Below are 27,628 nucleotides of genomic sequence, written 5' to 3' on the forward strand. Positions count from 1 at the left end.
TTATATTTATTTTAACTCCGGCCATCGAAATTGTGTAGCTAGTCCAGTTAGCCGTAAAAGCTTTTAGAAAATGTACAATTAGTCTACCACTCTACCCTTTTTAAGTCTTTTACTTGAAGAAAAATAAATAGATGATGTCAGCGATTATTACTTTAATTATAATTACAAGTAATTATACATTAATACCCCACCATATCCAACCCAACTTAGATTTAGTAAGGGGACTATTAGTTTATACCATTACATGAGGACATGAGGTGTTAGATGGAAAGCTGGTTAGACAATTAGATATACTATAATATATACATGGATGCAATCACTTTTTACTCATTGGCTACTAATAGGCTTAGAAAAGCTTATACTAAAGTCCTTTATATATCTTTAATTAGTAAAAAATTAATAAAAAAAATATATATATTACGAGCAATACAAGTAAGGGAAATTTCATGAAAATATCACAAACAGTTCTTGTAAGTTTACCCCGTTTTATTCAATACTTTTTAAAAGGTGGTTTGTGTAATTGTGTTAACAGAAGTTACGTTTCATTGATGAAAGAATCAAGAAATTAATTAGTAATAGTAATTAACGATAATTAAGTATTACTTACGTTACAAGTAGAGTACTATAATTGATTATATAAAATTAATACATGTAAATATAACTATATAAGTACAATACATAACGGTCTACCCAATTAGCATCCCATAAAAATTATTAAAATTACATTCTCTTCTGATTCCCTTTAATAGTTTATTAATTAATTGCGAGGGTTCTTTTGTCCTATTGCTACCCTATATAAAGGACCCCAACATCTCATTCTTTAGCACCAAAAACATAACTCAAACCTCTTTAGCTCAAAATAATCATCTTCAAAACTTCTCTTTTTTTCTCTCCAAAATCAAAGGAAAAATGAGCACAAATATTAATATTGACTCAATTTGGGTATTTGCCCTTTTTTCTAAATGCAACCATTTTTCAACCTTTTATGTTGTTTTCTCCTTGTTTGTCATTGCCATAGTTTGGCTAACTATGGCCTTAATCCACTGGTCTTACCCAGGAGGCCCAGCTTGGGGAAAATACAGGCTAGCCCGTTTGTTTCATTGGGCCAAAAACCCAATCCCTGGCCCAAGAGGCTGGCCCATTCTAGGCAGTATGGGCCTCATGACGGGTTTAGCTCACCGTAAGATATCCGCCATAGCTCAAACTTGTAACGCGAAACGCCTTATGGCTTTTAGCCTCGGTGAAACGCGTGTGATCGTTACGTGCCACCATGAGGTGGCTAAGGATATACTTCATTCATCCAACTTTGCTGACCGACCTATTAAAGAGTCTGCCTATAGTTTAATGTTTAACCGAGCCATCGGGTTCGCCCCGTATGGTGTGTACTGGCGGACCTTACGTAGGGTTGCATCAACCCATATGTTTAGTCCTAAACAAATTAAGGCCTCTGAGTCCCAAAGAAATGCCATTGCAGAAGCGATGACATCGTATTTTGGGACTCAAAGTGGCCCGTTCCAACCACGTGATGTGTTTAGACGGGCCTCGTTGAGTAACATGATGGGCTCAGTGTTTGGGTGGAAGTGTAGTATAATTGAAGGCCCATTAAACAAAGAGAGTGAGGAGTTGAAGGAGATGGTGGGAGAAGGGTATGATTTACTAGGAGTTTTAAATTGGGGCGACCATTTATCTTGGTTAGCTGATTTTGACTTTCAAAAAATCCGGTTTAGATGCTCCCGACTTGTCCCTAAAGTGAACCGGTTCGTTGGTCGTATTATTGCTGAACATCGAGCTAACCCGGTTCCAAACAACCGGGATTTTGTCGATGTTTTGTTATCCTTACCGAGCTCGGATAAACTTTCCGATTCGGACATGATCGCTGTGCTTTGGGTAAGTTTTTGTTTTAGAAATATAGTATAACCAACTTATTTCTACTATTAGTTTTAGAACTGCATGCATGATTATATATTACGTCAATTACGTACTAAAGTTTGAGGATGTTATCCAATTTTTAAAGGTCGGGACAAAAATGCCACACCAACATTTTTAGGATTGTGACTAATCTTTTGGTGGTAAAGAGTACCAAGGACAAATTTAAACCCATAATCGATAAGTCCTAATATATAAGGATTGTTGGTTAAGTAGATCTAGTGTTGGTGAAGTGACTATGGCTGATATCCTTAATTGAAATGACGTAATGGTCTAAATAATATTTAATTATAGTTTAAGACTTGAAAAAGTGAAGATATTTGGTTGGTTTTCGAGTTTCTTTTTCTCGTAATATGCATCGACTGTACTGTTTTTTATCTGTAGAATTTTTAATTATACCTCGTACAAAACAAAAATGACGTTAATATTCTTTTTGGTTAATGAAAGTGCAAGGTATGTACATGACAATTGACAAATTAGCTAGTTTAACTATGTGCATCAACATAATACTTCGTATTAGCTAAAAGTTTATACTAGTAGAATACGGGGTTTTTGTTATAGTTAAGAAATTTGATTAATGATGATTGATCTTTAAGAAATGTTATGGTGGTGAAATTTTAGCAAAATAAAAGCATAAGCTAAAAATAAAAATAAAAAGTTAGGAAAAGGATTAGCATTTTATACAAAGCAAATTTCTAGGTTCCACTTCCACATGTTCAAAAAAAGAGACTAAAGCTAAAAATGGTATCACTTTCAAGAGGGCCAGATAGGTACTTCCAAATAGTAAATTTATTTTGATTGACAATGTCGTATCAAATCATTTCCAGATTCTCTAAGATCTTTGATGTTTTCTACCTTTGCATAATAAATATTTCATCCATTAATATCTTAATTATTATATTAATAACATCTAATTAATTATGTTTAATTTATTTTTCAGGAAATGATATTTAGAGGCACCGATACTGTTGCGGTTTTAATCGAGTGGATTTTAGCTAGAGTAGTCCTTCATCCTGATGTTCAATCAAGGATTCATGATGAGCTGGACAATATCGTCGGAAGGTCACGTGCGGTTTCTGAGTCTGATATTACATCATTGGTTTATTTGACGGCTGTGATCAAAGAAGTTCTCCGTGTCCATCCTCCGGGCCCACTACTCTCGTGGGCCCGCTTGGCTATTGAAGACACTACAGTTGATGGACATCACGTGCCTGCCGGGACCACTGCCATGGTGGATATGTGGGCCATTACACGGGACCCGGGGGTGTGGCCTGAGCCCGAGAGGTTTAACCCGGACCGGTTCTTGGGTTCGACCCCCGAGAGTGAAATCTTGGTGCTCGGGTCTGATTTGAGGCTCGCCCCGTTTGGGTCGGGCCGACGGGCCTGCCCCGGGAAGGCGCTCGGGCTTGCCACCGTGACCTTTTGGGTTGCATCGCTGCTACACGAGTATGAGTGGGTGTCATCCGCGGTGGATGCCACGGTGGACTTGTCAGAAGTGTTAAATCTCTCATGTGAGATGGCTCAACCTCTTACGGTGGAGGTGCGACCTAGAAGGGCATAAGTGATGTGAAGTGAATTCCAAAACTTGATCTTGACCCTTTATTACTAGATGATCAATCATAAAGCCTTGCTTTTTTTTGGTTTTTTTTTTTTTTGGTTGATTTTAGTTTTGTTTATGTTTTATCTCTTTTACCCTTTCTTCCCATCTAGAGTGAGTAAGCGGTGAAAGATTTTACAAAATGACGGTAGAAAGCTCTATGTAAATTCGTCTTTCGCCTTTAATGCTGTTGAGTGTTTGTACATAAACTACAAATATGGAGTGTAAGGTACATATACAAATACAAGTATTTAAGAATGTTTCTATATTTTTGCAATCAAGTTATATTCATCCTACAAGTAAATGGGAATTACCGAATGGAAAGCTCTATTATTTAAAATTTTTATTGGAACATATATTTCAGTTTCACTTGATATTCACCTAAAATTCACATTTATATGAAATCCGTACAAGGTACAACAAGTCTTGAATAATAGGAGTTAATATACTATAGCATTTAGCACAAGTTTACATCAAAATAAAATCAATGGGGAAAAAAAACATTATAACATCAAGGAAAGAAATCTTTTTCTATTCCTAAAAATTCTGGTGTATGTAAATTAGGGACATTGTGAGCAAAGAAGACCCGACAACTCGACAAATTTGTATTGCATTTAATGAACAATTCACAATTCCCTTTTACAAAAACTGAAAAATGACTTTTCACCCAAATGAAATAATATGGATTACACAATCTTTTTCTTTGTAATAATAATACGCATCCATATAACTACAGAACCACAAAATATAACACGACTTTATATTCTTTTATATACATAAGACAACATATAGTTCATATCTAATAGCACAAAATAAAATGAGGAAATTTGATCAATTTAAATCTGAACTAGATATGTTTCTTCTCTAACCACAACCATCTAATAATCCACCATGATTATTCGAAGTAAGTTAAGTTAAATTATGGGAAGTAATTGCTTTATTAAATTACTAGGTTAAGTGGCTAACATACATCTCCATAAGATTCAGAATTCACACCCTTAGAAAGTTAGCACTGATGGTACGTTCATAGGTGCCACTTAAAGTAAAAATTGGGGCCCTGAAAACTTTGTTGTAAGCTTGTTATCACGTCAATAATTACTCGTAATAGAAAATTGACATGATAGCCGGCAACTATTGCCTATTAAAATTAAGAAAGCCCAAACACTTTGCAATCTTCAGGTTGTTGGGTTGTACGGACTCGTGTTACACAAAAGTACTTCGTAGCTTCTTCGTGTCTTCCATAACCATGCTGACATAAACCTGCTGCTTTTTCTTTAATTGGTTTAATTTTGAGGCCGGGTTATTGGGTTAGGTTATTTGCTTGGTACTCCCTCCGTTTTTAAATACTTGCTCCATTTCTTTATGTGTGGAGTTTTAGGAGAAATTGGAAAAAGTAATAAAATATGAAGGTAGTGAAATAGGTGGAAGAATAAAAAATTATAAAAAGCAAAAGTAATTGAGAGAATGGAGGAGAGAGAATATGAAATTAATAAAATATGATTTATATTGGGTCCATTAGTTGAGAGAAATGAATTAAATATTGTAAAAGCTTTCTAAATAAGGAAATGAAGCAAGTATTTAAAAGCGGCCGAAAATAGATTGTGGAACAAGTATTTAAAAACAGAGGGAGTATTTCGTAAGTCCGTATATATTGAAGATAGTCCTTCTAAGATTAAATTTTAGTCTACATCATTCAATCATTGTCTTATTTGACTTTGATTGATAGAAAAAAAAGTACATACATACACTAAACTAAATACTTTTAAATCCTTTTAGAGCATGTTTGATATATTTATTGCTTACCATTACCAAGTGTTTGGTTAGAAAGCTTGGGTAACAATTACCTATACCATTACCTAATGATTACACCCATTTATTACCTCTCTAAAAGCTAAGGTAATAAAGAGAGTAAGGTTTAAGTGATTTTTTTCCATGTTTAAACCAAACAAATGAAAAGATAACGGTTAAATGATTCATTTCCTTCTACTTATTTATTTCCTTTCCACTCCATTTCTAATAGTCATACCAAACACCCCCTAAAAGTTAATAAATTCTTTTATCAAAAGAGAGGAACTAAATCTAAGTTAATTCGGTTTTTGTGTATATAACTAGGATTGATCTCTTCTACCCATGCTTTGGTGCGAGAAACTTGGCTTCTCTAGTCAATTAGGATAGCCTATTTTGCCCAAGGGATTGTGTATACAAATCTCAAAAGCTATATATTTATTGCTTATAGCTATTATAGGCCTACTAAATCCGAAGTAAAATCACCCTTATATTGTAAAAAGCTAAAGATACAAGTAGCCATGTGGTTGAGAAATAAAGGATGAGATAGGCATAGAGAAAGAACCGGTCTATTAATTGATGTAAAAGTGAAGGAGAAGAGTATGTGTTAAAGATCGCATCATATTTGATACACTATAACACTTGTATATATTTGCGGTGCCAATACACAAGTTATTAGTGTTAGGTTTTACCGCAATTCAAGAAAATGAGAATTACTTAAAATTGTGGGTACAAAACCTAAACAATGTATAATTAAAATCAAATTATACAACAATCCAAATACAAACCAATGTATTACAACCAAACACCAAAATACCAATGTATTACAGAAAATACAAAGAAAAACACTAATGTGAAAGTTCTATACTTGCCTCAACTCCAAGCCAACACCAAGAACGTGAACATGAGAATTTCGGTGACCACTTGAGTCTCAATCCTTGATACACTGTCAAAGGCGTATGAATACTTTCCTAAAGAGATTAATTTCCCCCACACGGTGCTTGGGTTATTCCGGAAATTCTCTTTGGGATACAATTGACAGCCCTTTCGATCTTAGTACAAAGAATCGAAATGAAGATGAATAATTCACAAAGAAAGCTAAAATCAAGAGTATTTCTCACAATAGTTAGCAAGAAAATTGAGAAAAATTATGGAGAATTCTTGGGGTGAGTTAGAGAGAATAATATTCTGTCTATTTTCTGTTCGAAAAAACAGATCTTATAATCATAGACTCAATCGATGCAAAAACAGCTAAAACGGAAAGAACCGCGGGCGCGAGCGAGGAGGCGCGGGCGCGCCATCACAGCAGCGCAGGCGCTCCACCCTCTGGCGCGGGCGCTCCACCAAGGGGCGCGGGCGCGCCACCCCTGATCTTCCCAAACTTCTGATTTTCCAGAAACCTGGCGCGATTTTGTCGCGACTTAGACGCGGGCCGCGCCTAATAGTGGCGCGGGCGCGCTACCAGGAGGAGCGGGCGCTCCTCCAAAGTTTTGTCAGATTTCCAGAAACTAAACGCGGTTTTGGCGCGGTTACATCGCGGGTCGCGTCTAGCTAGCGCAAGCGCGATAAATCAGTAGAGCGGGCGCTCCACTCCGACACTCTAAATTATCAACAATTAGTGCCATTTTGAGATTGGACTACATAATGAATTACTTTCAATTTTCACTATGTTACAAAATTGTTACGCTATACATAAGATGATTCTATATATACCTATTAGGTGCTCTAAATTTCTTTCCAATTATCCTCCTTCAATTCTTGACATCTTAATTCAGTTAATTGTGCTACCAATCGTCTTTCAGGGTCAGATTACATAAAAGTTATTGTAGATATGAGAAACCTTTCTATATTTCAGATATTATTAATAGCTTAAACAATAAGAAAAGAACTTCAAATATTAAAAAGAAATTTAATGTATTGATCTATAAGTTACACAAAAACACTCCATTTGGATAGTAAAAATGAACATATGCATATTATGGATGAGACCAAAGTGATGATATTGCACTTAGTGGCCGCTTTCCAGCAAGCAAGTCTTTAATAAACTCCGTCGATTTGTGGTTTAAGTTGCCCTACTCTATGTTAAAGACATAAAGTTAGCAAGTGATTTTTTTTGTAATCGGTCATCATCAAAGGACAAAGCTTAGTAGAAAAACTAATTAGACCACTCCAACCAAATAATTACTACTCTTTACAAAATATTATTTATTATTAATTTGCAAAAAGAGGATGTACTTTATCAACATCAATTTGTTTCATATCATTAGAGGTAAATTATGGTGTCCAAATTTTACAATCATATCTCTTCTATATTACTCTTTATTATTTTTGCGACTCCCTATAAACAATAGAAGTACCACACATCTAGAGTCGGACAATTTTACGGTAGCTACACCTTTTTAAGCCTCATTGTAAGTTTTCTCAGTGGGCTTTTTGCTACATGCCAGAAAATAAGAAAATCAGAATAATAAAGATGTACATACAGAACCCACTTTGTCTCCTTTGCTAGCTTTGGCCTGAAGTATCCTTAACTGCTTTTAATTACCTAGTGTTTAGGGAGAAGTTGCATGCATAATGATACTTTAATTTGATCGAAAGGCCTTCTTCTTTCCAAGAACCAATAATTTACATTGATTTGGACTATATATATTGGATATTTGCATTTGTTGATTAGCTTTGGTGCCTGTCTTGTCTATGATTTCATGGTATGATGTTAACTATGTCCTTAGTTTGGTTTGCAAGAGTTTATAATACAGTGTTTGTGTTTGAGCCCCACATAAAGCATGAAAGGATTGAGTGATTAGGGGATGAAAAGTGATCAAAGAAATATAACGAACCAATCCTTACTATGGAAAATCATGTAAGATATCATAACTTTAACACACGTAAAAGCTATCACAAACTCAAACTTGAGCCGGTTTTGACTTATAATCTATTAGGATATTAAATCATATGTGAGTTAAGATGAGAAATAATCCTACATTGAAGAAATAAAAAGAGGATGACCAATATATAAGATTGGTGAATACTTTACGTCTTTAAATTAGCCATTACCATTACTTTTAAGATGAAACATTGTTGGACTTGTATGTTTATCACCATGGACTACTTAGGTTTAAGAGGGAGAATGAAAGATCCATAGATCTTGAAGAATGCTTCCAAGTTTCATAAACAAGTCTCAACATTTGCATAAATGTTGCTCGGATCATGTGCTACAATTTTTTTAATTTTTTTTTTCAACTGGACGTGTGCTACAAAAGTGTGGTACCATGCATGGACAAAATTCATAAAGGTAAAAGATGCAAGAAATAAAAGATTTATAAAAAAAAAAAATCCATAATTTGTTCACTGCAAAGTAGATATAAAGGATCGACATTACATATTATCAATAACATCAATGCTTTACTTAAAGATACATTGCATAGGAAGACAAAAGGTCCTTTAAAAATCTTGTAAATGGAAGATCCAACTTTTAGTCTCAAAATTTATGATCCACTATCTCTGTAACCGTGAGATAGGTGTATTCCAACTTTAAAAATAAAGTTAAAGCTCTCAACTTAATTGTAAGTATGTACGATAATGATAATCAACAAGTGTTTGGATCAGCTAATAAGTCATGATCATAGGTTCAAGACTTTAGAATGCTTATTGGGAGAGTTAAACCTCAATTACGACATGATCTGATTTGAATTCGAATTAATCTAAATCTAGTAGGCTTTGAAGTAGATATGATATTTTTGCATTAAAAAAAAAAAAAAGAATACGACATACATTTACTTTCAATCTTTGTCGATCAAATCAGCACATCTCCTAGTAAAACATTGTAACATTAAAAAACCCGTGAGCATATAGAATCTTTAACATCCCACACTATAATTGAGACCAAGAAAAGAAGAAGATGGGCTTAGGCAAAAATCAAATTTATGTAGAAGACATGATGGTCCATTATTATAATTATGCATGCATGCATCATATATTCTGATATTCATATATATCATATAGTCCAACAATATACGAGTACATGTAATATGGTCCAACACATTAACATATCACAAAACTATACAAGCATACAAGGGTCCATTAATTGCAGAACGAATCAGCCCATACACGATTTTAGAATCTTTTAACGTGGATGAAAGGTACTCTGTATGGGTTGTGTAATCTTCTTTTTGTTTCATTTTGACTTTTTTTTTTCTTTATATATTTTGAGAGTCACAAGGGTGACTGATGAAAATCGATCCTAGGATTACCTGCTATGGAGAGGGAAGCTCTAACCACTTGAGTGTATTGCATTTATGCTTAGTTCATTCATAATTTTATTTTGATGAGCTGCTAAATTTTGGATGAAATGTTGGGTAATGATTAACTCCATACGGAATTAATAGTCACATAATACAGTACTGAGAAGTAAATTTTAATGTTCTGGAAAAAAAATCATTTCCTAAAAACACATTGATTATAATTCGATCTCCTAATTCACATTTTGAAATTACATAATATTAAGATAATTTGAATAATTTGATTATTCACTTGTGTGATACTCGTATAATATTAAGATAATACTAACTACTAACAACTGAGTGAGTATATATTCCGTATTATATGTGAAGCAGGGGTAGAGAGATATGTAAAGATTCGATCCCACATGGTTGAGTCCTGAATAGCAAGATACTCAAATAAGGCATGCTGAAGTACGGTGTACTCGCATTAAACAAGGTATTATCTATCATTTAAAAAAGAAATAGAAAATAAAATAAAATGAGAGAGTTGCACTCTATCAGCAAGGCTGCAGAATGCAGATAGCATTCCTCATTTCTGATTCAAGTACATTACATGAATAGAATGGACCCTTAAATATTTAATCTAGGACAAGTTAAGCAACTTAAAATGCAACAGTATAAAATCACAATCAAATCAAAGAAGCCTATAAAATCGATCACATATAAGTTCACCAATTGCATCTTTGAGTTTAATAACCTAGCTGGTCGACTCTTTCTTGAAGTTCTTCAGGCCAAAAGCTAAACCTAGTATGACCAACGGCAGCAGGAACTGCAATAACTTGATCAGGAATCCAGAAGATTGGTTGGTTTGTGTGGTTTCCTGAGAAGGTTGAGACTTTGTAGGCTTGTGTTTCGATGGGATGGTAGAAACATCAACATCACCAACATAGTAGTTCTTCAACATGTCTCTTGCGTTATCACTGTGGCCTATATCTTCAAAATCTTCTGTTGCATCCTTCCCTATAATGATTCCATAATCGTATAAATAATGCTCACAATTTAAAAGGATATCAGCTTAGAATTCTTGAACTTGGCTAATAAAAACACAAACCCCCCACCACCCTCCCCACAACACACACACAAAAACTAAAGAAAGCTAAACCTCTTACCAGTCGCTGTGAGCAAGACATCATCACCACCAGGGTGGTCGTCCAGGAAGGGAGTAACATCATAGGCCTGCATAAGTTGTTTGAGATGACATTCAAGTCAATAGATGGTTTTGAACACAGCATAATTTGATTTGCAAGCATTACTATCAATCTATCATTGTCAAATCACAACAATGTTATAAAGTTAGTCGCAAGAAAGAGATGTCGGAGCATTTTTCACAATTCTGGGCTCAAAATGATGTAGTGTTACCTATGCTCATGGTGGAGATGAAATTTTGAATGGCCTTTTTCCTGGTTGATTGTCGCCTTTACTACAATGTAAGCTTTGTTCTAGTCAATTTCGACAAATCTTTTGGGGCAATTACAAGATTTTTATATGGCTTTGGAGATGGTTTATTAAGGTGAACTGGAGTTTTGAATGAGGCTCATGGGAAAAATCAGAACTTTGCACAGGCAACCATACTCCCTTGCTGCAAGTCTACCAGCAAGATCAGAACTGCACACAGGTGGCCATGCACGTCTGCACGGTTAACTACTGGATTATTATGATATAAGCTCGTCTATAATCATACTTAAATCAATCATAGCCATAGAATTAGTCATTTTCAGGGTCTAATTTCAAATAATATCTTAAGCTATTGACTTGAAAGTTATTGGCGTTGTGCACTAAAACATAAACTCTACAAGCCTGTAACAATTTGAATAGTAAACCAGCTTCCAAGTGAATCCATGCGCATCAATTTCAACCAATTCAATTTAAAACATTCGTCTAACATACAAAGGTCAGTTTCGCTTATAATGGATCAGAACAATATTTTTCCACAAAAGATTTGGCTTAGATTTAAGCTACAAAAGTTCAGCATTGCTCAGGTTTCATAACAGTAACTAGTAAGGATCATAGTAATTCTAGATACAACATCACATGACATATTGCAAAATGTTAACACGAGTTGTTTGCTGCATTATGCACAAGTAACCAAGAAGGTAAGACCCGCCGGTTCTGCATTGTCAGCTTTCGGCTTTTGCATGTTTAAATGGTGTAATTGTGACTAGAACTAATTACTTGGTAACCTGATAAATGTAAGAATCTAGTATCCAATATCCATTACATTGATTAAGAGTATGTGAGAGCGGCATGAGTCATTGATCTAACAACGTTTCGTACAAGCGAACATGTTTAGATCTTTCATCTCGTTCCCTCAGATGGTTAACCCAACATAGTGGAGGCCAATTCCACCCACAAGGTCATTTAATTTCAAAGTTAGGGCCAATTTCAGCCGAGATTTAGGTATTCTCCAACCAATTATAGGGTGCGTTAATGAAACAAATAAAAGTATAAACATTCCCAGCTAACTTGTGCTGTATTTCATAGCATTTCCAGCACTTTAGATCTGTTCTAATACTCCTAATAAAACACCTCTGCCTCAAATCTTCGCAATTCACATTCTATTTTATTCAACTAAACCACAAATCTAAAAAAAAAAAAAAATAAACTAAACAACAAATCTAGCCTAATAACTGACCAATTATTTAGTCAAAATTTCAAAAATGTAGGCCATCAACAGAATTTGGGCAATATTAAATTCTATCATAAAACCACAATTCCCAATTAAAATTTCCATCTTCAACCTCTATATTTAAATTTAAATTCATTCCCAATTAAAAAAATTCGAATAATCAAAAGCAAAAGTTCAAATTCATAGATATAAATCGAAACTGGTAGAAAAATTAAAGAAAAAGATTGACCTTGCCAGAAATAATCAACCAGCAATCATCTTTAGTGTTATGCTTTGCGACATCCTCAAATCCATGAAGTTTGGGATCTGAACTCATCTTTCCACAACCTAATCAAATCACACCCCAAAAAAATAGGAAAATAAAATCAAGAATCACTGAAAATTAACCCAAAAATCACCCGAAAATAAAAAAGACAGGAGATTTAGAACATACGAGAGAGAAGTGAAGAGATTGATTGGTCAAAGTTGAGTTGGTTTTTCAACTTAGTTGTTGTTAACTTGTTAATCGCTGACTTAAAATAAACGTCTCGTGTGATTAGCGCGTGGGACACGTGGGAGTTATTGGGCCTCGTACTTCTTCAAGTAGTACTCTGTATTATTATGACTTTCGGACCGGTTTCCAAATATTAGCCCATTTTTTATTTATTACACCACCTACCAACCCTTCCCCAACCCAAATATAGTGTTGGACTTTACGTATAGGAAATTATAAATATGTATTCTTAATGTCTTTCTCGTTGCATCACTTTTGTAATCACGGACTCCTAGGTAATTTTTTGAATAGAAAAACATAGAGAGAAAAAATCAAGAAAACTCATGTGATACTCCCTCCATTTTTAAATACTTGCTCCATTTCTCAATGTCCAGAGTTTCTGGAGAAATTGGAGAAAGTAATAAAATATGGAGGTGGTAGGGTAGGTGAACGAATAAAAAATTGTAAAAAACAAAAGTAGTTGAGGGAATTAGAGGAGGGAGAATATGAAATTAATAAAATATGCTTTATGTTGGGTCCACTGATTGAGAAAAATGAATTAAATATTATAAAAACTTTCCAAATAAAGAAATGGAGCAAGTATTTAAAAACGGTCGGAAATGAAAAGTGGAGAAGTATTTAAAAACGAAGGGAGTAGGAGAGAGATAGAGAGAATTTATTAACTAAAAGAGAAAGTGATACATCTAAATTGAAACTTTCATTTTTAAAAAGTGATGCATCTAATAAAAAATGGAGGAAGTGTGTTATTTTTGTAGACTAAATTAATATGTTAGTTTGTTAGGCTATTTGATGACATAGTGTGAAAAAGGTAGGTGTGAATCGTGTGATTAAATAGGTTCAAATGAATACTGTACTCTTTATAGAAAAAGAAAATGGACATGTGCTTAAAGATAATGGATGATCTCGTATATAAATGAGAAACAATGCCCTCATACATTATACTAGTACCCTGTAAGAGTTTTAAGTTGTTACTAAGTAACTTTGTTATGCAACAATGCAAGTGCCAATTAATTCGAAGGAATGTTGCCATTGACTGGTATGTTAGATACTATAGCTATAACAATATGATATACGCAAGTGTTAATTGATTTAAGTTTTTGAAAGTGATGTCTAAAATATGGGATAAATTACGTCTACGTCATTTGTCTTCTATTAGTCTTTGTACTTGACAAATTGATATATTTAGATAATACTCCGTAAAAGATTAACAAATTAGTATCTAAGAGACGATAAAGTGGTTCCACAATAAACGAATAGCTCCACATATATCATAATATGCAATTCAACCAATTATTGGTCATCACTTTTAGTATAATATATACTTTGTATATTATATGATGATACCATGAATTTTTTTGATTTACCTTTTGTATAGTCAACAAGAGCGCACAACCACTCAAAAAAAGAGCTTATCAAACTATCAGTTAACAATTATTATTGACCATGAGAAAAGCAAGGATGATGTACATAATAATATTTTAATTAATCTGTTATAAGAAGATGAGAATAATCCGCTTTTCCTATGATTTTTTGTAAAAAATAAATAAATTATACAAGTATTTGCTTTCGACTCTATTTATCTAAAACTTCGTAAAAGGGTAACCTACTCACCAAGTCACCACCAATGCGTAGTAAATGTCTGGCATTCAAGGACTCAATCAGTCACCAAATAATACTAGTGCAGTGTTGCAGAAAGCATAGCACGTACATATATGCCATGCAACTGATGCAAGAGATACAACATATAGAGTCATCAAGAAAATTAACTATGATGATAATGTAAATTCCGACGAATCCAGACATCGAGTTATTTCAATTAGCACACAATATTTTAATTAATCTATACACGTCTTTAAAATAACCTCTATTTACGGTGATACTTATATTGTCAAGCTAGTGTAAATCACAACAACAAATACTGCATATTCCATACTATCGTTATCTATCTATACTTAATTTAGATTTCTTTCACAATATTATTTTGCAGCTTATATCAACAATTTCAACATATTCCAAGAGATACTACGGAGCAATAACCAATAAATTATGTGAGCAACTAGCTAGAGAGAACAAAATAAATCCCAAAATAATATAAAGCATTGCATTTTTACATATATAATAAAATTAAATATATCAACCAAAAAAGAAGAATCAAGAAAAAGCAAAGTATCATGCATTAATGACAAATTAAATAATAACTTTAGTTAAATAGATAGAAAATAATCAAACAACACGTAAAAGATTCTTCAAAAAAAAAAAAAGAAAGATTATTGTGTTGAAAATAAAAGGAGGGGTAACAATTAACAAGAAACAAAGAATAAGCATCAAAGTTAAAAAGGCAAGTTCATTGGCATGAGTTAAGTAAATGCTGCCTATAAGATTGCCTTCTCTGTTCTCTCCTAGTTACTTGCTATGTAAACTACAATATTTAGTATAAACCAGTATTTTTGTTTTTTTGAGAAACAGTATTTTTGTTTTTTTAGTTAATATACCAATTAATAATTTGCTTTTAAACAATGACAGAAACTTATCATAGCAATCTAATTTCGTGAATGAGGTACCAATTTGCCATTTACTTTTATAACCGGTTATGTGATTATTCTTCTAGTCTTCCAATTTGCATCTATCTTTTATATTTTATTTTATTTTCAAGCTATCAAGTGTGTTATTTATCTTTTTTTTATTAATATTATAATTGATGTAATGTTGTTATTAGATTTTACCAAATTACTCCTGTCATTCTCTTCTTTGAAAAACTTCAATTCTATAGAAAGTGGTTTGATTGGTATAGAAGAGGTAAAAAATATGTTCAATTGCAACTTTTGATCAGAAAATTCGTTTGAATACTGGATTGTACTTGTGAAAAAACAAGACTAGTTTAAACTCTAAGTTCAGGATATTTTGGGGGATTGATTTTGGACTTGGTAAAGTGTCTAAACGAATCCATCCAATTTTAACCCGTACACCTTACATGATTCCAAATAAAATAAAATATGACATAACCTACCTTCGCCGCTGTGTACACATGCTAGATGTAATGGATACTCGTCATTCCATGCACCTCATATCACGTTATACTCCGCACCATGAAGCTTCAACTACACAAAAATGTAAAAGGCATACTGCAACATTGCACAGAAGCAAGTTAATCTTTTATTGAAGATTATAAACCTTAAAACTTTTGCTCACAAACATACCAATTTTAACCTCTACGTTTCTTCTCTCCCAATAATTTTGCAATTAATAAAGGATTAGTCAAGCCTTGATCAAGTCTCTTCCTAGGTGGGTATGTTATTCAACACAATTATAACAGAAGCAGAACTAACATAAAGCCAATCCTGGGCACCGTGCCGTGCCGGGCCGCCGCGGGCCGTGCCTGGCGGGCCGCGGGCTGGTTCGTGCCGTGCCGGTCGTGCCGGCGGGCCCAGGATTTCGTGTCGTGCCGTGCCGGCCATTTTCACAGGCCAGCCCACGGCACGGCACGGCCCTCGTGCCTGGCGGGCTCGTGCCGTGCCGGCCACGTGCCGGGCTGCGGGCTGGCCTGCGCGGGCTGGTGCAGTTTTTATTTATTTATTTTTTTTTAATGACAACATTATTAATTAATAAGTTTATAATGTATATAAGTTATAAAATTATAATTATAAGTTTTATAAGGTAACTTATAAGTTTATAACTTATAAGTTATAAGTTATTAAGTTATGAATTTTATAATTATAAGTTGAATATTTATGTTTTATAATTTGTATATTCAATATTTATATTTATATATTTACTTTATACTATTACTTTAAAATTTAATGTTTATGATTTATTAGTAATTGGTATAATTTTATTTTTTTTAAATATGAATTTACAAATTGTAACAAAACGGGGAAAAAAGGCAAATTGGACTTTGGATGTGAATAATGCGTACTTTATATTATTATTACTTGAGTTGAGAAAATTGTACAATGATAACAATGATAAAAATCATACAATGATGGTATTAAACAAAAATTGGAAAATGATAAAATTGATATTTTTAAAATCGTACAATATACAATAATTGTCTATTCTTCTTCTCCTTCTTCTTGCTCGTCTTCGTCTTCGTCTTCGCCTTCGCCTTCAAGGTCATCGGCTAGTTGCATAGATTGGGAACTAGCCGAACCCGAACCGGAAGCGGAGGTTCCTTCTTCGTTGTCGTTGTGGTCGTAAGAACGGTCTTGTGAGCGATTTTCCGCATCCAACCAATCTTTGAAACACACGCACATTTCTAGTGTTTCGGGTTTTAGACTTGTTCTTCTATCGTCTAAAACCCTTCCGGATGCGCTGAAAGCTCGTTCGGAGGCGACGGAGGAAACTTGGATAGCAAGAATGTCTCGTGCCATTGCCGCCAAAGTTGGATGCTTCGAGCTTTGTTGTTTCCACCATGCAAGGAGGTCGAGGCTGTTTATCTCATCGTCGTCCATGCCTTTGGTGAAGTCGTAACTCAGGTACATCTGCAACTCCGAGACGTCGCTTTGCGTTCTCCTGATTGATGAATCACCTGAAAACCTTGAAATCAAGTTAGTAGCTTGTGAAAATAAATGTTTGGCCTTCTTACTTACGTTTTTGGATGGTTGGGAAGGCCCTGAGCGATGAACGGTGCCATATTTGGCTTCATAGACTCTATATAAAGCAAAAAACTGATCCTTCACATTAGTCTTATAGTTTTCTACATCATCGTCAAGAAACATGCATTGAAAGTAAATGTCAACTAACATAAATGTGTTTTCATACTTTTGCCTAGGATCTAATATGGAAGCAAAAATATAAATCAAAGGAATCTCACTATAATATTTACGCCACTTTTTTTCCATTGCTGGAAGATACTGATCATAATCACTTTGATCGCGATGATCAGCGAAAAGTTGGGCGAGTAAGCATGCATTAGAAAGAAAGTTTTGAGCACAAGGATTGTAAACAGTAGAAAAACAATACGTCATGTTATATAATAACTGTAAAAATTGCATATATCTTTCACAGTTATTCCAATCATCATCATACAAAACATTTTGTGGAAATTTTTGGTTGTAAAATAATGTTAACGGGCCCTTGTACTCAATTGCCTTTGTTAACATGTCATAGGTGGAATTCCACCTAGTTGGGCAATCGGTTCTAATTTTTATTACCCTTATCTTTTGTTGTTTTAGAAAACTCTTCCATTCTTGGTATCTCATGTTAGAGCTATTAATAGACATAATAGCATCTCTGATTTTGCTGTAGTATGGGCCAATTGCCCGAACTCTATCCTGTACACATAAGTTAAGTACATGGCAAACACATCTAGTATGAAGAGCTTCACCGTCTAATAGTACATCGGTTAAGTTTTGTTTGATAAGATTAGCTGTGTATGTCATAGAGGTTGCATTATCAATAGTCATAGACATCATTTTATCTCGAAGGTTGTATTCGTCTATTGCTTGCATTAAATGGTGAGCAATGTTAATGCCGGTGTGTGGGTATTCCAGAATTTTGAAATGTATTATTCTTTTTTGTAACATCCATTGATCATCTACCCAATGGCAAGTCACACATAAATAGTGATATTTATAACCACTATCCCAAGAATCGGCTGTTAAAGATACTCTACAGTTAAGGTTACTCAATTCGGCTTGTAACCGGACTTTGTACTCTAGGAAATTTTTCATTGCGGCGGAACGAACGGTTTTCCTAGAGATTCTTTTATGTTGGGGTTGTAGTGCTTTGTTAATGTAGGTGTTGAATGCGTCACTTTCCGAGAAAAGAAAAGGTTGTTCGGCGTGTACTATCATTTTTCCTAGTTCATCCCTATCCCTCTCATAGTTGTATGTAAAGCCGTATGGATGGAATTGGGAAATTTTGGGCTTGGTTGGATCACTAGCTGGTTTTGCACAAGCTTTCATGTGTCTAGATAAGTGTCCCGTCCCGTTTTTGGTAACTGCCGTGAATACACTATTACATGTTTTACATTTTGCCCATTGTTCACCATCTTTACTTAGGACAAAATAACGCCATACCTCACTCCTTCGGTTTTTCAAAAGTAGCATCTCAGTTTCGGTTAACCATTCATGATGTGTGTGATGGTTAGTAGGGGGACTAGTGGGAGTGGCAGTAGAAGGGGTAGAACCGGAGGGAATTCGGGTACTTTCTTGGCTACCTTGGCTAGAACAATAGTTTTGTTGATTACCGATATAATTAGGTGAAAATTGGTATGGTGGTAGTGGAAATTGGTTTAGTGGTGGTGCTGGAAATCCCGACGTATTATATGGCTCATAGCCCGGGGGGAAGTAAATGGGGTCATTGGTTTGACTCGTAATTTGGGGGCTCGTTGTATTTGGTGGTTCCCTAGAACTACTACTACGGATAAGTCGGCCTTTCCCCCTAGACCTAGATGATGGGTTGTTCGATGCCATAATTAACAATTAATTTTTTAATAAAAAGTGGTTAACTATAATAATAATAATTAATAACAACAATTTTAACAATAAAAATATCAATAATAATAATTAATAACAACAACTATAACAATAACAATAACAACAAAAATAAATAATAACAACAATTGTAACAATAATAATAATTAATAACAACAATTATAACAACAACAATAACAATTAACAACAATAATAATTAAACAAGATTATTCTAATAATAACAATAAAACAATAATAAATTTAAGATTAGTTTAGATCTTACAACCGTGCTTCAACGCTCCACTAATTACGATTACGAACTTTTTAATTTTTTCCGATATTAGGAAAATAATTAGAGAATTTAAGAGAATAATTAGAGAATTTAAGAAAATAAGGATTATTAGAGATTTAGAGAATATAAGAGATAAGAAGAAGAGATTGTGATTTTGTGATTTGGGAATGAAATGGAGGTGAGTATTTATAGAATTTTTGGCAAAAAACTAGCCGTTTATAGTCGTTTTATAGCCGTTGGCCCGCGGGCCGTGCCTGCGGGCCAGCACGGCGGGCCATGCCCGTGCTCGTGCCGGGCCGTGCCTGGGAATTCTCCACCGTGTCCGTGGCACGGCCCGTGGCACGGAAGTCGAACTTCGTGCCGTGCCGTGCTTGACTTCGGGCCGTGCCGGGCTGCTCCGAACGGCGGGCCGTGCCGGGCGGCACGCGGGCCAACCCGGCCCGTGCCCAGGTTTACATAAAGCATTAACTTATGTAATTTATTCCCAACGTGCTCTAAAAAACAGAACAAGGTACATATTAACTTATAACAATATAATTAGTACACCAATTAAAAGAAGAAAAAAAAAACTTAATATATTTGGGGGCGTCTTTAGCTCAGGAAATGGTTCAGACAGCCATATATTAGGTGATGTCCTGCCTCTCTAATTTTGTATGAAGTGGAGTAGATGGAATCAGAATTTAAATCTTCTTATGACCTGATTTAGACGACTAACTTCACCTTTATTCCCTAAAACATTACTAGTATATAATTCTACTCTGAGAACCATTGTCCTTTCTTCTTTTCTCCTGCATTGTCCTTGAGCTGGAACCCATGACTATGACCATTTAACGGCTTTCGGTTTACAGAGAGATGAACCCCAGGATCATTGTGAGTGCAGGTACTGTTGAAGACAATGGAACTGTTAATACCTTGCACATTGCTGTTCGTGTATGCATGCATCGGCACACCAGGTTTCGTCGTTGCATTATTATGACCCTTACCTTTCAGCTTAGACATGTCCTCTTTGCCACTGAAGTTACCTTCTGATATCACTCCATCATTTTTGGCCTTGTGAGGGTTATCCAAAGCAGAACCACGTCCAAGTTCCATAATAGCGCCTTTGTTTTCACCAGTAATAGTTATGATTCTCACGCCACTATCTTCATAATCTGAGGACTTCTTGTAAATGTCTCTTTCTTTTGGTTTGACACTCTTTCCAATCCGAGGCTTCTGAGAATCACCACCATATGAATCAAGAAACGGCTTGGGCTTCCCGACAGTATGCTGTACAACCATTGGTTTGTTTACAGCTTCAGGTGGAATTTTATTTCCACGTTCTCCCTCGGAATTGAGTTGTGAAGGGGGCAGAGTTGTTTGGTTTTCAGCTACAGGAGGCATTTTAAATCCTCGGTCTCTCTCGGAAAGGAGTTGTGAAGGGGGAAGGGTAAATGGAGGAGGAGTAACAGAGGGTTGAGTTTTTTGTGACTGAGGAGAAGGAGTTTCTTGAAGTGACATATAAGATTTTGGCATCGGACGAAAAGTAGTAGTGGCAGGTTTTGGAGAAGAAACATCTTGCGAAGAGAGCTTAGTTGGAGATGAAACATCTGGCGACATGGGAGGTGTTACTTGTTTCAAAGAGGGAACTGAAGGTTTGGGAGGTGAGGGTGGTTTTGGCGGAGAAACAGTTGGTGCCGTGGGAGGTGATACTTGTTTCAAAGAGGGAAATGAAGGTTTGGGAGGCGAGGTAGGAGAAGGTGGAATGGAGCGAGAGATAGCTTGGGAAGACGGCAAAGAAGGTGGAGAAGGTTGAGTTTTTGGTTTAGGAGGTGACGGCAATGAAGAAGTTCCAGGAGGTGAGGGCATTGAACTGGAAGGAGCAGGAGGAGGAGGCTGCTGTGTAGCAGCAGCAGGGGAGGCAGATGCAGGAGCTTTTGGTGCTGAACTGGTGGTGGGGGGGGTGGGGGCGGGGGCGGGGGCAGGGGCAGGGGCAGGAGAGGGAGAGGAAGCAGCAGCAGCAGCAGGACGAGCAGCAGAGGTGACGGATGATTGAGGAGGAGCAAAGGCAGAAGGGGTTGGAGCAGGAGCTCGAGGAGCAGCATTTTGAGCTGGAGGAGGCTGATTAGCAGAAGGCCTAAATGTTGGTCGCATTAGGGCAGGTCGAGGCATAGGAGAAGGTTGGGCTTGAGGCCGTGGTGCAGGTGCAGGTGCTGGTGCTGGTGCTGGTGCAGGAGCAGGAGCCTGCTGCTGAGAGGGCCGGAGAGTGGCTAAACGGAACCATGGGCGAGACTGCTGGTTTGACATGTTGGAAGTCAAATGTTTAAATTATCGAAACCCAAAATAGACTTCTAAGGAACAATCGTCCGATTGAGGGTGGAGAAAAAGGATTGGTACGAGTTCATATATATATAGTCTTAGGAGTAGTATAAAGCAAAACATAAAACACAATCAGAAAATTACAACCGTACAAGATATCATCAGAGAAAAGGGAAAGGCATCGGATTCAACTCCCACCAGCAGCTAACAAAAGCTCACTAACCACGATTGGGATCAAATTGAGTCATTCAAAAGTGCCTTCCTTTATCCTTTATTATATTACAAGGTTCTTAAGTCAAGCTTAACATGAAACATAGGAAAGAAACTAAAACAAGCTAAAATTCTTAAATATATTATTCTCCACAATCTACAGTCTCTTAACCTCAACGGCCTAAAATTCTCTTTTTTTTTTCTTTTTTTTTTTTTTGACTATTATTGCGGCTGCGACCCTTCCTGAAAATTAACGGAAGAGCACGTCAACTGTCCACAAATTGGACAGCATTATAAACCATTTGACATGTGATTATGCAGGGCATCTTCAAAACCTCCATAATAATAAGCTTAGCAAAACCTTACAGCTTCTTGAAGAATCTAAAAACTCGGATATAAGGAGCTCTGCTGCCTCTGCTGTCAAAATCTTAGACCACTTTACAGATGTTATGCATCTCCTTGCACTACACTTCTTGACTTTACTCCGTCAAGGTTACTAAAGCCAGATACATTATTTATTCCTGAAGCATGCAATAACGATTGTAGGGCTCAATGAAAACTGTAAAACGTAAAGGCGGTCCTCAGGTAATTCTGATACCCTATGTAAAGACAATCTTGAAAGACAATTTCTTCAATGTGCTCAAAACATGAATCACAACACCCCATAGGCCCATGTTATTTTCACCGCGAAGAAGCAAGGTAACTCATACAGGGAACAGAATGTGATTCCAAATGGAAGGGGGGAAGGGATTAATAGCAGCGAAACAGAAAAGAATAAAGTAGAAGATGACTGATGTCATACTTAAATTACTGTGGTAGAAGAAGCAAGAGATTACACCGGAGAATTTGGTTTACAGCTGGATGCAAAAACGCGAATAAAAGAAAAGTTCAGGAAAAAATTTGTTTACAAGTTCCATAAGGTCGTACTATATTATGCTTCCATACTCTGCTTATGCTAGAATTCCACTGAATTGTGGTCACTGGTATTTAGCTAGTGTCTCAATCTAATTTCTGATGAAAAGTATGCATTTTTTATAAAAAAATTTCAATTAGGTTATCTTAGCAGACAATTTAGGCTATATTGTACGAGGCCAGGGTCCATCAACTATAGTCTGTAGAAGACGAAATTTGTAATCCCATATTACAATGTTTTGAATATTGAAGGGAAGGTATGGTACTAAGAAAGGGGAGTAGAATTCTACCCAAAAAAAAAAAAAAAAAAAAAACAAAAACGGGAGTAGTTAGCACTACATTTCCAAATCTTTCAACATTTGTAGTACTTGATTTAAGTGGAAAAAAAATATGATCATTCTACTTCCCTCCCCTTCGCTTCCCCATTCTGTTTTCAAATAACAGAAAATGGATCCCTATTCACCCTCCAATCCTTTCCTTCTAAAGTAAAATTTTCATAAGTCTCTCATCCAAGCATTATATTCTCATTCGAACACCCTATTAATCTATTATAGACAGTAGTAAGAATAGTAGCTCATAATGTATGAAATGAATTATATAACATCACCATTGCCAATATAGAATAAATAGCTCACAGGACAAGGTTATTGAGGCTCGTTGGACAAACAAATAAACCTTGTTGTCTATCATCATCCCTCTGATTCCATAGTCCATTGTAAATAGTCATTTTCTCTTTCAAGTATCTTGTTACGTGTCCAAGGCCATATTTGGATAAATTATTCAAAAGAATGTAACAGTACAGCTCCATTGATACAAGAATCTCATAATTCATTACAATTTTTACCACTAGACAATATATATTTGCAACTTGTAAGTATAAAGCTATTCACAATACAGGGACAAGCAAATGGGAACAGGGGGGGAAAAACGACTTAGTTGTTTTACGGGTAAACAAATTAGCACAGGGAATGTGCAAGGAATGCCAGACCTGAATTGATGCGTTTCAAGGCCAGTTAGTGAATTGAAAAACTTTGAAGACTATATCAATTCCAGTGGGGATCTGCCATATGAACAAAATAACATTTAAAGCATTCAGAGCAATGTGAAGACTTCTAGCGGTTTCATTCCCTTTCTGCATTGCAGGTACAAGTGCTGCAGCTGCTGCCCACAGCACTGTAATTGCTGTTTTGCAAGCAAAAATAAACAATATTAGAAGCAATCCAGCAAGGATACAATTTCCATAAAAGCTTCTCCAACACCCATAGAACATTGCAATCACAACACATGGGATAGTTTTTTTTTTTTTTTATATATATATATATATATATTTTTTTTTTGTCTATACCTGCTCCAGCAAATAAATGAGGCCCAGGAAATAGCTTTCCTGCTCTAATATATGTGTTTAATCCTCCACCAACTGCCTCAAAAACACCAAATCCTAGCAAAATTGAGCCAGCGTTAAAATGCCGGTCCCTAAAATTCCCTTTTAACAATTCTTTCCTCTCCTGATGCATACAAAGAGAGAAGGTTTCAGGGATAAATCACCGAAAAGGCATCAATATGAGTACACAAAAGTTAAGAGTAACCTTAAGATCAAGTAATATTCGTAATATAAGATCAAGATTGTTGTTTAATTCTTCATGGAAGTTGGTACTAAACAATCCAAGATTCCAAGGTTAGATCTTGCCACACACACTGGGTATGACATAGAAAATCAATTTTCTTAGCGAATAATCATTAACCAATACTCAAATGATTTGATCTCGCTTGAAACCACATCACAGCCTTAATAGATTGATCGAGATAGAAAATCAAAACCACTAATAACTTTCATTTTCCTCATGGAAGCATAAAAATCGATGCAACTATCCTGGTGATTTAAGACTAGAAAGGTTCTTCCTGTTGTCCTGTACCGTTCATAGGCTCAACAATGTAGTGAATGATAATGCTAAGATATAATGGATGAGTCAATTGAACTAAAGGGGTTCACGTCAAAGATGCAAGGACTAGTGCAAGGTGGAAGTATATAGTAACCAACTTGAAGCAACTTTAACAAACCAATCAAACAAAGAAAAAAAAACAGCAAAGGGTAATTAAAGAACACGTATATCTGTTTAAGCTTGATATTCAAAGTCTAATGACTTCTAAATGCTCTTGTTGTGGGGAGCCAACAAAAAAGTTCTTTCACCTAAAACTTCTGTTTCAACAGCCAATGCTAGAATTGCTTTCTAATTTCCTTCCTTCAGCAACATTGGATAGTATAGTTAAGATATTGATTATAGCTAGAAATCCTAGATATGTGATGAAGACCAGATTTTTCAGTGTTTCTCAAAGAGGATTACCATTGAAGTCCTACAGAGATTTCTAAGTAACAATGATATAATATCAACCACTTCGCAAACATTAGAATAACCACAAAGGATAAACTCCTATGAACTCATATATAATTATCTCAATATCAAAGATCCAGCACAATCTCACTAAATGTCTAGACCATCCTTGTTAAAAATTGTCATTCCCATCCTCTCTCCATTACTCGTTACTGAGTATTGGTATCGTGACAATATATTACATATAGAAAACTCGAGAAAAGATTTCTACTTTCTCTAACGATAATAAAGAATGTACTACAATTTCAAAATAATACAAGCATGTACCTAATTAACTTAGTACCAACGTTGTTACCACCATGGTTCAGGACATAATTATATTAAGAAATCCAATCATGATCAACTAATATAAGTCTATAACACCAGAAAATGTAACTCCCTAGTCTCTCCAATCCGAATTATCAGACCACTCAACTAACTTTTATCATTAAAATCAATGCAGCAATAATCAATCAAATATACACCTAACATGATATCAAGTAAATAAATAAATTTAAATGGAAAAGACAGTACAATTAAAGAAAGATTAAAAATAACCTCAGTAAGCTGCTGGATTTTGGATTCAATAGGAGAAGGAGGAGCAGGATTATCAGAAGCAGGAGAACCATCAGGAGTAACAGCAACAGGCTTAACCTGCTTCTTAAGTTCACTAATCTCATTTTGGATAGTCCTAATTCTACGCCATTGCCAGCCCAAATAACCGGCCCACAATGTATACACAAATAGCCCACTCATCACTGCTGGGTGTATCAATGCTGCTGTTCTTCCCTCCAATATCCCAAATTGACCCTCAACCGCCAATGCATCCTATTCATTTTTATTAAAATTGACAACAATTAAATTCATAAAAAGATGAAATTTTTCACCAGAAATTGAAAATAAAATAAAATAAAAATTTACCTGGGCATTTAGAAGGAAGGGCAATGCGAGAGTGGAAAGAGGAAGAGCACAGGATTTTAAAGGGTGAAAAAATTGATCTTGATCTTGTTTGATTAGGGTTAATTTATGTTGGGTGTTTTGATTAGGGATTAATTTTGATGGGGTTTGAGTGGAAAAAGGAGTGTGGAGTTTTGATTGAATTTGGAAAGGTAGTGAGGGGAGTTTCAAAGCAGAGAGTGTGGCAGACATGCTTCTTAGGTTTGTTCCTCCCCTGTATTTTTTGCACACTACTGTAACAATTTGTGGCAGTTTGGCAGGAAGGATGAGAGAGACGAGGAGATAAGGAAATGAGAGGGCAATCCTTTTTTGACATTTGGCGATATTTCTTGGCCCCTTAAACATTCGTTACTCTAGTCTCTAGATACTCCTTCACGTTTTGAGACACTATCACACGAGTAAAGATAGCATTTGACTATTTGACTCATTAGTCATTGACCCTGTGAGGGCTGTGACACGACATAGTTCAATAAGAAAAAAGCACGGTACATCACGAATTCACGATACATTGTTGTGCATGAGATGATATTGTTTTTTATTTAGAGTAACATAATTTGACATGGCACGACTTGACTTGACATAACAAAGTATACTGAATTATCTTGGTGAAACCATAAATTTAAAGTTTTGGTGTCGAACATGGTGTTCTCCGGTTAGCCAATGCTATAATACAACAAATATGTACAACTCTGTTAAAAAAAAAAAAAAAAAAAATTAGTACAATGTTGTATATGTATATATATAGATATTATTTTTACAAGATCAAATTATACTTCGTATTTAATACAAGTATTTTTTTTCAAAGGTACCGGTTGCAAAAAAGAAAAGGGTCGCGGAGGCCAAATCTCCACTGATCCGGGTAACTTCGCCCCTGTAAAATGTTATTGTAATTGTCATAATGGTATTACCAGTAATGTTATTGTAATTGTCAGAAGGAAGGGCAAGCTTGTTAGATGTGGATTCGTCTCAATTTATACTTCATTTTATACCAAAATTTTATTATTAATGATCGGAGTATTTGATTATCCACGAAGTTGTGCATTAATAAATATGCAGCTCAAACCGGTAAGTCGGTAACATTGAAATGAAGGAATACAAATTTTTCCCTAGACTCTAGTCTAGGCTGCTTCCCCTACGCCCCCTAACTAACTACGTCGTTTTATCCCCCTTCCCCCACCAGTGTTTTTTTTTCTTTTTTTTTTTGTTTTCTTCTTTATTTTTCATTCAAGCAAGTATATAATGTTCTTGAAGTGCAATATTCTTTCCTTTTCTCTCTCCTCATTTTACCAATTTTAATTTCTCTCTCCTCTTATAAGTGATTTCACTTTCTCTCTCTTACATTTTTTGATTTTTTTTCAAATTTTGTCTCTTCTTCCAGGGAGATTTTTTATCTCAATTGCATTTGATTATGATTGTGACTCTATTTTCCTCCTTGGTGTGCTCGACTCATTTAACAATCAATGTGAATAATTT

The 27,628-nt window shown here is 35.4% G+C and overlaps 4 protein-coding genes across 4 annotated transcripts; 1 reads left to right on the forward strand and 3 right to left on the reverse strand.

Annotated features, from left to right (window-relative positions):
* The first annotated feature begins 828 nt into the window (after nucleotides 1-828).
* On the forward strand, nucleotides 829-3,789 carry LOC110731704 (cytochrome P450 78A3-like). The gene is made up of 2 exons (XM_021911585.1): nucleotides 829-1,887; nucleotides 2,867-3,789. Exons 1-2 carry the CDS (start codon nucleotides 910-912, stop codon nucleotides 3,485-3,487), a joined length of 1,599 nt encoding a protein of 532 aa, XP_021767277.1. The 5' UTR covers nucleotides 829-909; the 3' UTR covers nucleotides 3,488-3,789.
* A 6,218-nt stretch (nucleotides 3,790-10,007) lies between these two features.
* LOC110731705 (cytochrome b5-like) lies at nucleotides 10,008-12,801 on the reverse strand. Its single transcript, XM_021911586.1, has 4 exons — nucleotides 12,648-12,801; nucleotides 12,444-12,541; nucleotides 10,698-10,764; nucleotides 10,008-10,548 (listed from the first exon to the last, which is right to left on the reverse strand). The coding sequence occupies exons 2-4, from the start codon at nucleotides 12,528-12,530 to the stop codon at nucleotides 10,286-10,288; spliced, it is 417 nt and encodes a 138-aa protein (XP_021767278.1). The 5' UTR covers nucleotides 12,531-12,541; nucleotides 12,648-12,801; the 3' UTR covers nucleotides 10,008-10,285.
* A 7,061-nt stretch (nucleotides 12,802-19,862) lies between these two features.
* On the reverse strand, nucleotides 19,863-23,462 carry LOC110731706 (vegetative cell wall protein gp1-like). Its single transcript, XM_021911587.1, has one exon. It carries the CDS (start codon nucleotides 21,693-21,695, stop codon nucleotides 20,166-20,168), a length of 1,530 nt encoding a protein of 509 aa, XP_021767279.1. The 5' UTR covers nucleotides 21,696-23,462; the 3' UTR covers nucleotides 19,863-20,165.
* A 111-nt stretch (nucleotides 23,463-23,573) lies between these two features.
* LOC110731707 lies at nucleotides 23,574-26,515 on the reverse strand. Its single transcript, XM_021911588.1, has 4 exons — nucleotides 26,120-26,515; nucleotides 25,757-26,026; nucleotides 24,175-24,334; nucleotides 23,574-24,011 (listed from the first exon to the last, which is right to left on the reverse strand). The coding sequence occupies exons 1-4, from the start codon at nucleotides 26,498-26,500 to the stop codon at nucleotides 23,833-23,835; spliced, it is 990 nt and encodes a 329-aa protein (XP_021767280.1). The 5' UTR covers nucleotides 26,501-26,515; the 3' UTR covers nucleotides 23,574-23,832.
* Nucleotides 26,516-27,628: the final 1,113 nt, after the last annotated feature.

Source organism: Chenopodium quinoa, unplaced genomic scaffold, assembly GCF_001683475.1.
Source record: "Chenopodium quinoa cultivar QQ74 unplaced genomic scaffold, ASM168347v1, whole genome shotgun sequence".
NCBI lineage: Eukaryota > Viridiplantae > Streptophyta > Magnoliopsida > Caryophyllales > Amaranthaceae > Chenopodium > Chenopodium quinoa.

Excerpts from the sequence above, each read along its gene's own strand:
- LOC110731704 (XM_021911585.1), top strand. The coding sequence starts at position 910 with ATGAGCACAAATATTAATATTGACTCAATTTGGGTATTTGCCCTTTTT. Across the intron at positions 1,888-2,866 it reads ACATGATCGCTGTGCTTTGG|GAAATGATATTTAGAGGCAC; the intron begins GTAAGTTTTTGT and ends TTTATTTTTCAG.
- LOC110731705 (XM_021911586.1), bottom strand. The coding sequence starts at position 12,530 with ATGAGTTCAGATCCCAAACTTCATGGATTTGAGGATGTCGCAAAGCAT. Across the intron at positions 10,765-12,443 it reads GGTTGATTATTTCTGGCAAG|GCCTATGATGTTACTCCCTT; the intron begins GTCAATCTTTTT and ends CAACTTATGCAG. Across the intron at positions 10,549-10,697 it reads TGTCTTGCTCACAGCGACTG|GGAAGGATGCAACAGAAGAT; the intron begins GTAAGAGGTTTA and ends GAATCATTATAG.
- LOC110731706 (XM_021911587.1), bottom strand. The coding sequence starts at position 21,695 with ATGTCAAACCAGCAGTCTCGCCCATGGTTCCGTTTAGCCACTCTCCGG.
- LOC110731707 (XM_021911588.1), bottom strand. The coding sequence starts at position 26,500 with ATGTTTAAGGGGCCAAGAAATATCGCCAAATGTCAAAAAAGGATTGCC. Across the intron at positions 26,027-26,119 it reads CCTTCCTTCTAAATGCCCAG|GATGCATTGGCGGTTGAGGG; the intron begins GTAAATTTTTAT and ends AAAAATGAATAG. Across the intron at positions 24,012-24,174 it reads TCATTTATTTGCTGGAGCAG|CAATTACAGTGCTGTGGGCA; the intron begins GTATAGACAAAA and ends CTTGCAAAACAG.